General features: G+C 40.1%; 1 protein-coding gene across 1 annotated transcript in view; it reads left to right on the top strand.

The window, feature by feature from the left end:
- Nucleotides 1–12176, top strand: part of lrriq1 (leucine-rich repeats and IQ motif containing 1) — a 35623-nt gene that overhangs the window by 17320 nt on the left and 6127 nt on the right. Inside the window, exons 16-23 of the mRNA XM_063480332.1 lie at nt 151–540; nt 1093–1255; nt 3072–3197; nt 3408–3497; nt 4976–5094; nt 6320–6391; nt 6494–6582; nt 7394–7495. Of these exons, the coding sequence (XP_063336402.1) occupies nt 151–540; nt 1093–1255; nt 3072–3197; nt 3408–3497; nt 4976–5094; nt 6320–6391; nt 6494–6582; nt 7394–7495 (1151 nt within the window). The remainder of the gene's footprint in view (nt 1–150; nt 541–1092; nt 1256–3071; nt 3198–3407; nt 3498–4975; nt 5095–6319; nt 6392–6493; nt 6583–7393; nt 7496–12176) is intronic.

Raw genomic sequence — 12176 nt, 5'->3', positions numbered from 1 at the left:
AAAATATATGTGCAAAAATAAAATCAGTTATGTAGGTCAGGTCAGGTCAGGTATTTGCATTGATTAGGACTATTTCCCTGTTGTCAAAACTGGTTTGTATTGCCAGTTAATAATGTAACATGAAATATTTTTGTATGTGTTTGTTTACAGCAGACTTGCATTTCCCTTTAATGATGTGCAAAGCTTCTGCCGGCACTTCAGTATGACTCTGAAGCTGGCTGAGGTCCAGCGATTTGCCCATGAATATGGTGAGACCACTGTGTCTGATGAACACTGGGCTGCAAGTCAAACAGCGCCTGAGAAAACACTGGATAGTGTCATTAGTGAAGAGCTTATGGATTGCCGAGATATAGAGTCCACTAACAAATTACCACCAGTCTTTCCAAATAGAGACATCATGAGATGCAGCTATTGGAATTTTGATGAGACTCCAGCTACAGAGAGTCACTATGACACATTTGGCCCAAAACAGGGTCCAGCGACCTTCTTCAGTGATGAAAAAGCATCTGTCTCCAGCCATCAAGACTTAAACCTCAAAAAGTAATTCACTCTCTGCTTTTATCTGAGTCACTCGTGTGTATGTTTGTATATTCACTCTAATAAAACCTTTGTATTCGATGAAAGATCAGCTGATAAAAATGCATGCGATGAAAACCTCCAAATTCATTCATGGTATACAACTGGATGCTGCCGACGTAAAGCAAACACTCTGTTTTTATGTAATTCTTTTAACAGAGCTCAGCCTTTTATTAGTTTCTGCTGCAAAGCATTTGTCATCATTGGAGCCTCCTCTACTTGATTTACACCAGAAGACGTTGAAGATTTTATTCATTTTAACACGCAGCTTTATCATTAACACTGTGCTATCTTTGGGAGGACAATAGATCTTTGATTTGAAGGGTGGCTTTAGACAGGCTTAAACTCTCCAGAGTCCTGCTCTCCAGATGTCTGCTCACATATAAATTCATGTTTTGAAAGATGAAGGTGCTATGACATCATGTGCAATATATCCCTCACTTTGTGTGTATTTAAATGCCTGTGTGTGTGTGTTTGTGTGTGTGTGTGTGTGTGTGTGTGTCCTTTTTTGAGCAGCACAGCAGCAGTTGTGATTCAGCAATGTTGGAGGAAATACAAGCAGATATGTGGGAACATTAATGCTCCCCCCATCACAGAGATAGGAGGAGAAAGAGGAGGAGATGGAGGAAAGCCAGAGTCAAGCACTGCTGGCAAACACTATGCGGCAACTGTCATCCAGGTAAAACATTTGTAGCTTGTAGCATTTGTAGCGTCCTACAACACTTTCCCTTGAAGATGTCTCGGTAACAACTTAGAACGGTTATCCAGGCGAGTTCATATGAATTCAGTCAATCAAACTGTTTACTGGTAATAGACCTCATAGCACCATATCACCCCAATAGAGCACTTTGCTCTCAGACTGCTGGCTTACTTACCTAGGATGTTTAAAACTAGAACAGGAGGCAGAGCCTTCAGCGTCCAGGCCCCCCTTCTGTGGAACCAGCAACCATTTGGAAGTAGGAGATAGACACCCTCTCTACTTTGAAAATTAGGCTTAACTCTTTCTTTTTTGAATTGGAAATGTTGTAGTACTAAATCCTCCATTTTTTATGCTGCAATAGGCCTAGGCTGCTGGGGGCTTCCCAAGGTGCACTTTCTTCTTCACTCACCTTTTTTCACTCACTATGTGTTTACACCCCTATCTGCATTTAATCATTAGTTATTATTAAACTCTGTCTCTCTGTGTGTCTTTTGTCCTGTGTTCCTCCCTACACTCACAACTTGTGACAGCAGATGGCTGCCCCTCCATGCGCTTGGTTCTGCTGGAGGTTTCTTCCTGTTAAAGTTTTTTTTTTCCACTGTCGCCAAATGCTTGCTCATAGGTGGTTGTCTGATTGTTGGCAATTTTCTCTTTATTATTTTAGGATTTTTAGCTTACAGTATTAAGCACCTTGAGGGTATTGTTGTTGAGATTTATATCCATCTATCCATTGGGCCACTGTGGCTATGATGTCTATTTTCATTTTGCAGTTGCAGAATTCAAAGGCAGAGGATTTTTGGTAGCAAAAGCTTTTAGGTTCCTTCTTGTGGCCTGAGTTTTATGTGTGTAGCCCAGATGCATTGCTTGATGCTTTGCATTTGCTTTGAACATAGCCTGGCTACACTAAAATCCCTGAAAGATTGGCTGTTGCTCCTAGGACAGCAGAGTCAAGGGCTAATCTGACTGCTATGCCCTTTATGCAGATAGCAGAAACTGCTGAATATCACAGATAGCAAATAGTTGATTTGTTCTATTTTGGGTACATTAATTAGTGAGTTTATAAAAATTTGATAAAAAGGAGTAGGAAAAAACCCCCATCAGAGTTTGTCATAGCTTAAGATTATGCATTGAGAAGAAACTGCTCACATTAACCTTTTATTGTGTAATTAAGGATCTTACTTCTGCATGTAGAAAGTGTGCCTGAAGTCACTTCCTCTTTGTGGATATCTGAAAATGCCAATTTTCATCCTTGAAAACTGAACTTCAGGCCTCATACGTTCTATGGAGGCTTACTCGGCTAATCCTCTGCACAGAGGTGTAAGCTGCTCTTCCGAAAAACATGCTACTCATCACCCCTCTCAAATCCCTTTTCAACACACAAAGTGTTTGATGACTCCTTGAGGGCTAGGTAGAGGCTGGGAGTTGCCGTGTACCGTGCACTACAGCACTGTGTAAGTGTAAGTGTGTGTTTTGTGCATGTCAGGGGGGTATAGAGTGATTAATCAGATTCCAAAGACGTGCGGTAGTAAGAGTTCTAAAATTCCTGTGCGGCTCAACTTGAAGTGAAGTGTGCCCCCCCCCCCTCTGCCCATTGGGAATTGCAGGATTTAGAGGCGCACTGGAGCTCTATTTGTCTCAGAGCAGCCTGGAGTCACACAGAGTTCAGACAGCAGAACACTCAGCAATTAAAAGAGGGGTTAACATGTTTTATCTTCCTAATGGGATAACATGCAATATTTACGTTTGCTCCATGATTCATTGAGCAACTACCATTTCTTTTTCTGGGTACCTCCAGGCATTCTGGAGGGGCTACACTCTGAGGAGGAGGCTCACATCTGCTCTTGCTGCTGTGACATGCCCCAGTGTTGGAGAGGATGACACCTTTGAGGAGGTGGACATAGATGAATTTGTCTTTGATGAGGTATCTGCACAAGCCTGCATGTTCTTCACTTTCACGATTTGGCAGTTGTTCCCCATCTCGCACCGCATCAGACCAACAAACCTGCACAGAGGCTAACACATAAATGTAACACATAAATATAGTACTGTATACTTCACTCCAAAGACACTTTATTTGTGGTTTGTTTGTCATTGCCGTCCAGAAATTAAAGTATTTTTCATTTTCAAAAAGGCAGCTTTGGAGGAACACTGCACATTGATGCTTTCTCAGGACTTGTCTCCCAGACATCAACTTGTGTCAGAGCAGCAATTATCTATGAAGGTAAAGTTTGATATTCTTAAAACCTGGTAGTCTTGACATGATATTCTCTAATACTTTGAAACCTGCTATGCAAATTGTGAATTTTGGGATTATGTCAGTGTTGGAGTTATTTTCTTGCTTGTCTCCCTCCCCTCCAGGAATTGTCTCACCCTCCCTTATTGATCTCTAAATTTATTCACTTGGAAAAACAGGATTATTTCCTGGAGGGCTGAAAGTTGCACAGCACCAGCAGATGTCATTTTTCATGCTGGCTGGACTGTCGTCCTGTTTTTTTTCTTCATTTACCTCTCGTTGGATCTTTTCTTTGGAGCGTGCTCAGCGCTGTACATCATGGTAGCCAGTTTAGGCGAGCTGATGTGGTGCAGCTGCTGGCGTGGTCAGCCTCAATATGTTGACACTGAGGCACAGATCAAAGGCAGGGGATGAACAATTTAGCACTTCGACCAAGAGAAAATTGAATCTGGAGAGTAATTAAGCTGTTACTTTGACTTAAATATGAGAATTCCATGATTGTGAACCATTCACTCGGTCAGCCACATACCTACAACAAAAATAGGCCCCTGAGTTAAGTGTCACTGGATATTATAGTGTAGAATGTAATCACTTTCCCCAAGAGTTACAGATAACTGTAGTGTTATTCCATGAAAAATTAATTAGTATGCCACAACAGACCGCTCAGATTTTTGTAACTATAATGAAAGCATGCACAATTTTACCTTTGTTACAGGTCCTTTAAGTACACAGATGTCAGTTGAAGTTTTCCACTAGTAATCTATGTCTATTTTTTTCCTAGGATTTTTGAGTGTGCTCAAGTTCATAAATACAGGAGAAAGCTACATTAGTTTTTCCAGCCTGAAAAACACATTCAATTTTTTAAAAAACTGCAACCAAATCAATTTTGCACAAACTCCAAGTGTCACAGTCTAAAGCTAAAATCCTGCCTTTGTTCAGAGTGGTTTTATCTCCAACCAGCTTTGAGTTTGATGAACAGTATAATAATGAAACATTTAGAAACTGAAAAAGCAAAGTCGCTCCGATTTAATGTCTGTGATGCAGAATAACAGAAATAAAAACACACACTGGTATCCCGGATGTTTTATGTGTATTCTGGCAATTCATTAGGAAAACTACAACAAGTGTGTTTTGGTAACATTTCAAGGCATATATCACCACGTGGGATAGGCATAGCATATAGCATATGGAAGATCTGTTTTTTAAAATCTAAATTTAATCTAAAAATAAACCTGAAGACGCTTTTCAAATTGTTTGCAATTGTTGTATGCATAATAGTCTGGATCAGCATCCTCTCTGATTTTCAGGATTTGATTGATTTTTTTTTCTAGCATCACAACTATCTCCACACACGTAAAAAAATGTAACTAAAAAAAGGTTAAATCAAATCTAAGTTGACGAAAATCTACTCACAAAAAAAAAGAAAAGTAACTTATGACTGTCATTAATTGATATATGTATTTCAGCCTCCTGGGCCCTGTCTTGATCCCTCCCAGGACATACTCCCCCTACCAAAGCATGCCTGGATGGCTGGGGAACATGTGGACTCAGCTGCACAGAGAATTTCAGCAGACGGTTCTAACAGGTACAACAACCCACAGCCACAGCATTTGAAAAAGCTGTTTATTTTAAGCTTTATATAGATTTTCATAATTATTGTACAAAGTTATATAGGGAAAAAGAAGATAAATAATTTTCATAATAGGACATATAGCAAACAGTGTTGATTTGTGACATTAACATTTTTCGTTAATGCAACTCCAAGTAGAAAAATACAATCTTTGCTAAGCACATTAAAGAGTCGGATGTATCTTAGAAGTTAGCCAGAGATTTTAACTGGGTTTACTTTTTCACATATGAAGCTCATGATATGGTGTTTGCTCTTGGAACAAAATACAGACAACCTGAAGTATGTGTTTAAGTGTTTCATGGATAGCAAAATATAAATCTGATATTAAAAATGCAAGGAACAATATTCAAACTGGTCCTAATAATGCAAGATTTTAATGTTATAAGATTTTAGTATAGCATAGAAAAAATGATGATACAGATGTTGACATTTCACTTTCTGGATATAAAAATGAGGATGACACACACTCTAAATCACGTTTATACTTTTGTTATGGTTGTGATCCACAAAATTTATCCACATATTCAGCTAGCAAAACACTCAAATAAGCAGGTTCACTGAATGACTGTTCAATTCTCCTCTCTATGATGTTCAGCTGATGTCACTGGTAATCTATAAAGTGGTAATATTTGTTTTCGTTTACTTTTTTACTTGGTGGCATACAAATCATAAAATTCAATGGCTTCCATTGAGGAAAAAAATTAAATGGAAAAGAAAACAAGGCAGCACTGCTCCACTTCCAGCATGCTTGTTATGTTGGTTACAGTTATGTGGATGACAGGTGCATCTTTTGCTACAGACCAGACAACAGTTTTCAGCTTAAGAGTTTGATCAAGCTTCAGTTCAAGTTGTTTTTGGCCCCACCGAAGATTGTGTTTGGACACACAAACACAATCTTCACTCACCACTAGCCCTACTCGCCCAGTTTAGCTCCCTCTGACTTTGTCCTTTTTCCTTAAATGAAATGGGTTTCCATTTTGCACATTTCTATTGCACGTCCACTGAGCATAATAATATTAGCAGCCATGCAGGGAAATATACAGCACTGCCCAAGGTGACAACCTTGACTTAAAGATCAGCCATAATTCAATCTCGAAAGATTTAAATATGTGTAGTCCCGTTGTGAATTTCTGCATCACAAGTTATGTTTTTAAGGACAGTAATTTCTTTATGATTCCAGAAACACATCTCCTACTTCCACCTCAGCGCTTAGTGGTCTCTCTGAACGATCAGAAAAGATTCTAGAAGAATGGTAAATCATCATCTCCTCCTCACTGCTTGCTGCAACTGTGTGTTGTTAGTAAATGGCAGAATGGCACTTTCTATTTGTCGTTTCTTTCCTTGCCATCTGCAGGGGCTTTACTGACAGCCACACAGCCCTTCTGCTGCTGAGGAGAGCTCGGAAGATGAAGTCAAAGAGACAACTGCAAAAGAAGCAAAGGGGTTAGTGTGTTTAAAGTGGGATAGGTGGAAATTTGAGATTTGGAAAAAAATCATTTTTGTATGTTTCTAGAAAATTCCCCATAAAATGTGAATGCTGTGATTGGAGATTAAACACTGTTGTGGTTTCCTTCTTCAGCCTCCTCATATGCAATGCTTCCTTCATTCATTAATCCTTCTACACCTCAGCTGATGTTTCTGTCTTTATATAGTTCACAAAATGGAGATAACTCCTGTTAAGACATAAATCTGTTGTCTAAAAAGGAGAAAGATCTCTCTTCATTCTCATTCTTCAGCCGTGCTTTAGTAGCAGTGAACCTTTCCGCCGCATGTATGTTAATGAGCCATAACAGACAGCAGAAGCCAGGGCCTGTCACCTCTCATTGGACTTATTTAAGAGCCTGCAAAGGAAATAACTATTGCCAAGTAACCTCATGACAAGTCGTCTTGTGGCGACTTTCATTCCATTTCATTGTAGTGGTTTAGTGTAACTGCAGTGAAAGGTGACCTCACCTCTGCTCTGTTCCAAGAAACAGTAGTTCTGCCATGGGTATCATGTCATGGTCATGTAATGGGAGGTTGGTCTTTGATCAGACTTTCAAATGCATGATTGCATTAGTGGTGCTCTTGTCATCTTGCTCCACCGACACACAGGTCTTTGTCGGCTTTAACTCCTAATGGCATCTGCCTCAGCTGAACCACAGCGCTGTGTTACATATGCACTAATATTTTCCGAATGTTTGATCCTGGTTTTCTGCTTCTGGTTTAAAGCCTGGCGTGTCCTGCTTTGACCTTCTCTTTCTCGCTGTGTTAGATCCCTCCGTCCGACTTGCCTTGTTCAGAAATTGTAATTACCAGCTTGGTCCAGCGGAGGCACAAAACACAACAGCACGATACAACAGAAATTATGCAAAAGGTAAGAAAAGAGATCTGTGCATATTTTCTAACCCAATAGTATTTCAAATGCTTGGATTATTTTTAAGAATTTTAAATTTAAATTAAAACTATTTAAGTCTGGTCTGGTCTTAGACTGGACCATTGCAAAGCAGAAGGGGTAGATGGTCTCACATTTGTCTCTAAAATACTGTGGTAGAGACGCTCATGATCAACTCAGTGATTGCAATTTTCAAAGGTCCTGCAACTACAAAACAAGCCCAAATCACCACCCCTCCACCGCCGTGCTTAACAGTTGGTGAGAGGTTTTTGTGCTGATATGTTGTGTTTGGTTTTTGCCTGTTGGGCCACTGTGCTTTATGACCCAACATCTCCGCTTTGGTCTCATCAGTCTAGAGGTGAAAGGTGTCTTGTGGATGGCTCAAATGTCCACATTCTTTTAAAAGAGAAGAGGCTTTCTTCTGGCAACCCCTCCAAGCCATATTTTTCCAACCTTTTTCTAATTGTACTGTCATGACGGTCAGGGTGTACTTTTCACAGGACTGTATGGCACAACATTTTTCCAAAGAGTTTTCAGTGTTATGGAAATACAGTGTCAAAAAAAGGCTATGGATTGATTATATGTGGGATAGTGTGATTGGTTGAGAAGAGTCAAAAGCCTCCCTCCACCTTCATCCATATTCTGCTGTGGCCTGGTGCCCTGCCCTGAGGTACAGAGAGGATTTGGCATTGTGACACACACAGACAGACTTAAAAGGAAGGGAAGCGCTGGAGGGAGAGCATAAGGGAGAGTTGGGGGGGGGGGGGTCTGTTTTTATCATGAGGGACTGTCTCCGTCTTTCCTTTGGACCCCACCACCACCTACCAGGGTCAAGGCCTCACATCCATGGAGTAAGAGTCTCGCGGTCATCCAGCAGTCAGAGGGATGCTAGAACTGCAGCATTTGCCAGCAGAAAGTGAAGCGATCAGTTATAAGACTAACAAACTAAAGAATTAGCTGTGAAGACGAAGAGCAGATTTGCCTGTCATTTTATGTTGCAGTCTTAAAAAATAGAACAACCATGATCTTTTTAGTGTAAAAATGTGGTGATTTATATGTGAACGAGTTCTCTTATTTTCATTAATTCTGAAGTTCTTCTGTCAGCAAACACTGTTTTGCCAGCATTACAAGTCATTTTCATCAGGACAGTGACGGACTAACAAATGTTCCCTTTCGGAGTAGGTGGCACAACATTCTTTTCCAATAATTATTTTCCATTGACAATTTATAAAATGCATGAAAAATGGAGCTTGACTATGACAGGATCATCCATCCATTTTCTTCCTCTTATCCAGCTCAGGGTCATGGGGGGAGCTGGAGCTATCTCAGCTGCGTGACAGCATCATTATGTTATCTATTGTTTATTTGAATTGCAGGTGTATTATGTCAACTTTCCAACATTGTGATTGCTGACACTGGAATTATGTGTGAGCACAATACTGCTGTGGATAAACTGTCAGCTAACTGGCAATCGAGGAATAGCTGTATCCCAATAACATATTACATTACAACAATATTTCCAGCTCTGTTTTTTTCCCATAGCTTCATCGCTCCTCCCCACCCTCTTATTGACGGTTTATCAAATGGGACTGATGCTTTTGAGCTAATACAGCTGATAAAGTAATGGAAGGATCTCTGGTTAGGGCATTCTCTTTCTTTCCGGTTTATATTCTGTATCCTCAGTCAGTTTTCTGATCTGACAGAAATGTGTAACTCTATCCAGCTTCAGTCTACGGGAAACGATTCCTACTGTCTTTTTACAGCATTGCTATAAGGCTGGCGAGTGAGGTGCTGTGTCAGTTATTAACTTGTGGTGCTGTGAAGCTGGGTCTCTGTAAAAGGGTCCAGGTTTGCCTACCTCCTTGCTCCCCTGGTCCTGACCTGTGTAAGACACCCCCTCCTCCGGATTCATCACCAGTGCCCGGGGCCTGGCTAGCCCAGCCCCAGACTGGCCCAGCCAGCGCTCCCCGACAGGGGCTAACGTTTCAGGCCTCGAGTCAAGCTCCTTCTGGAGGTGATTAGCCTCAAACCCATGACAGATTCTTTCCAAGATATCTGACGCTGCGTGTTTATTTTATCCGGGCTCTTTGTGTGGATGTGCTGGACATGAGTAACCCACTTGAAATGGGTATCAGTTTACATACCCAGACACGGAGACAGAGAGGGAGAGAATAGTGCAGAGCCACAACAAATTTTCTTCTAAAAGTTTAAAAGAGAATATAGATATACCTTTTCCTGTTTAAAATTATTTGCATCTTTTGCATGTGTCTGGGGTGCTGCAGATGTTGACAGTGTGGTGTGCCTCTAAGGGATTCTCCTAATTTCTACTCTTAATTACCACTCAACCCCTCCAGATGCACACACAGATACACACACACACACACACACACACATACATATCCATACATATACACACAGAGTTCTAATCATCCTCTTCCATCCAAACTGAGATCCAACCCCACCAAACATCCGTCCTCGTGTCACAGGGACACAATGGTATATATTTTTGTTTCAGCCTGGTTCCCCTACCTCCTGAGCATTTAACTTGATTTCACACTTGATGTCATCAACAAAGTCAAACTGAAACACAATCATTTTGTTTATCATTGATCAGTCAAAATAGCTTAGGCTGTTCCCCACCATTCATATGCATCCAATTTCAGCCCCGTAATCTCTAAGCTTCTATTTATCTCGTGCAGTGGAGCCTCTCTCCTCATACTACATGACTGAGGTGCATTGGCACACTTCAGAAACGAGCTGAGCCAATGTGCATTGGGGAATCAGTCATTCACAGAGTCAGACATCTAACTAAAACCACTGAGTTGCTAAAATGTCACACATTTCACTTAGCAAATGCCTAAAAAAACAGGATTATAAAATACTTTTCTATATTTTTAAATTTTTTTCCTACATTTTCCAACATTAGCCGTCTGCACAAAACAGAAAACGTATGCACTTTAGCCGTCTTATTCATTTAAATTCATGTTACTTACAGAAGGTCCCTTACAAGTCTCCAGTAATCGAGAAACATTAATCTGTCAAGTTAGAAGTCCTTTCAGGAGCAGTGCCTGAAAATGTGGGAACTAAACATTTACATTTTTAATTTCTGATGTGTTTGGATAATATGCAATTTGAACTGGTTCTCTTCAAGTATCGTCGCAAACATTTTCCTGTCAGTGTTCCAGTGTTTTTACAAAGTTAACAAATGGGTCTTAGAATGCTTTTAGATCAAAAGATGATTAGCATGTATGAATTGCTCCATCCTACTGTGGTTTTTATTTTCATGTTTTAGCAGACCAAAACCAGCCAATATGTTTGCAAGAGACAACTTCATTTTACAGACCTTATTTTGATTCAGATTAGCTTCAGTAACATGTTTGTAGAATCATTTAGAGTAAAGTCGCCTAATGCATGAAACCAAGTTTTAGGGGTTAGAAAAGCTTTACATCTCTGGTGGATAGATGTTCTAATCCACAGATGTGCACTGTTATTCCATCTCACACTTTTACATTTAGATTTGTTTTGTGACACAGCATGTATATAAAAGATGAAGATTCAGGCTTTCAACTTTAAAAGTAAAGTCAATGCGGAACGGCTTTAAACATGCATTTTTTCTCTCTCATTGCCAGAAGGAGAGGGACTCTTCTGGCTGCTCCAGAATCTATAAAAGTCTTTCTAAAAAATCTACTACTTACTTGATTTATGACCTCAGTGAAGGGTTTCCTAATGAGTATATGGTCTCAAATGCTAGTTTGAGTCTTACTGAGTACAACTTGATGTCCATTTTTATAAAAGGAATATAATGCAAGGTATTCTTCAGTGTGGGCCTCCCACTTGATTGATAAATCACTACAGTCTCTTTAGTTGGCTTCAAAAAACCAAGATTGCTCAGTCATCCACAAACTATGGGCATATTTTATCTATGGTTTATGCCTGAAGGACAAATCAAGAATCCTCTGACCTTAAAATATGTCTGTTATAAAGTGACTTGGTTGCTATATTTGTGCAAGTGCACAGTTTTACTCTTGACACAACTGTCCTTTAAGGTCACTATCATTTGTTTAGGAGTTTATTTTTTTTTACTTGTTATTGATACTGGCACTGACTCTGTGCAGGACTCAGTGTTTTTTGTTCCTTTAGTGAGGTTCGAGGAGAGGAGACTACTAAGTGACAACATTTTGAACGTTGTATATTTATGTGGTATGCGTATTTTGACTTTTGTTGTCATGATGCCAGGTCTCTCTTGAAAATGAGATTTTTAATCTCAATGAGATTTTTTACCTGGATAAATAAAGGACAAATAAATAAATAAATAACATCATCTCTCCTTCATCTCTGCTTTGCTGCAGGCCAAAACCTGAATGCTACTCCTCCTCCCCAGCTCTCTGATATTGACGAGATCCCCTAATGTGGTTAAAAGCCCCCCTTAACAGGCATGACTTTTACAGGCCCCCCTCATGATGTCCTGGAGGAGTACTCAAGGGGGATTGAGGAGGTTGAAGGAGGTCAGGAGGAAGCTCTAGTAGGGGGTTCTGAGGGGGAAATGGAGAGAAGAAATCTCTCCATGCTGCTCAAGTACATCAAACTAAATGATTTTTTTTTGTGGTTCTTATCTTGCATCAGTGTGTACAGATTTCTGTGCATGTGTTTACTTACCCTTTGT

Source organism: Pelmatolapia mariae, linkage group LG7, assembly GCF_036321145.2.
Source record: "Pelmatolapia mariae isolate MD_Pm_ZW linkage group LG7, Pm_UMD_F_2, whole genome shotgun sequence".
In the NCBI taxonomy this organism is placed as follows: domain Eukaryota; kingdom Metazoa; phylum Chordata; class Actinopteri; order Cichliformes; family Cichlidae; genus Pelmatolapia; species Pelmatolapia mariae.
This window is presented reverse-complemented; position numbering and strand designations above follow the sequence as displayed.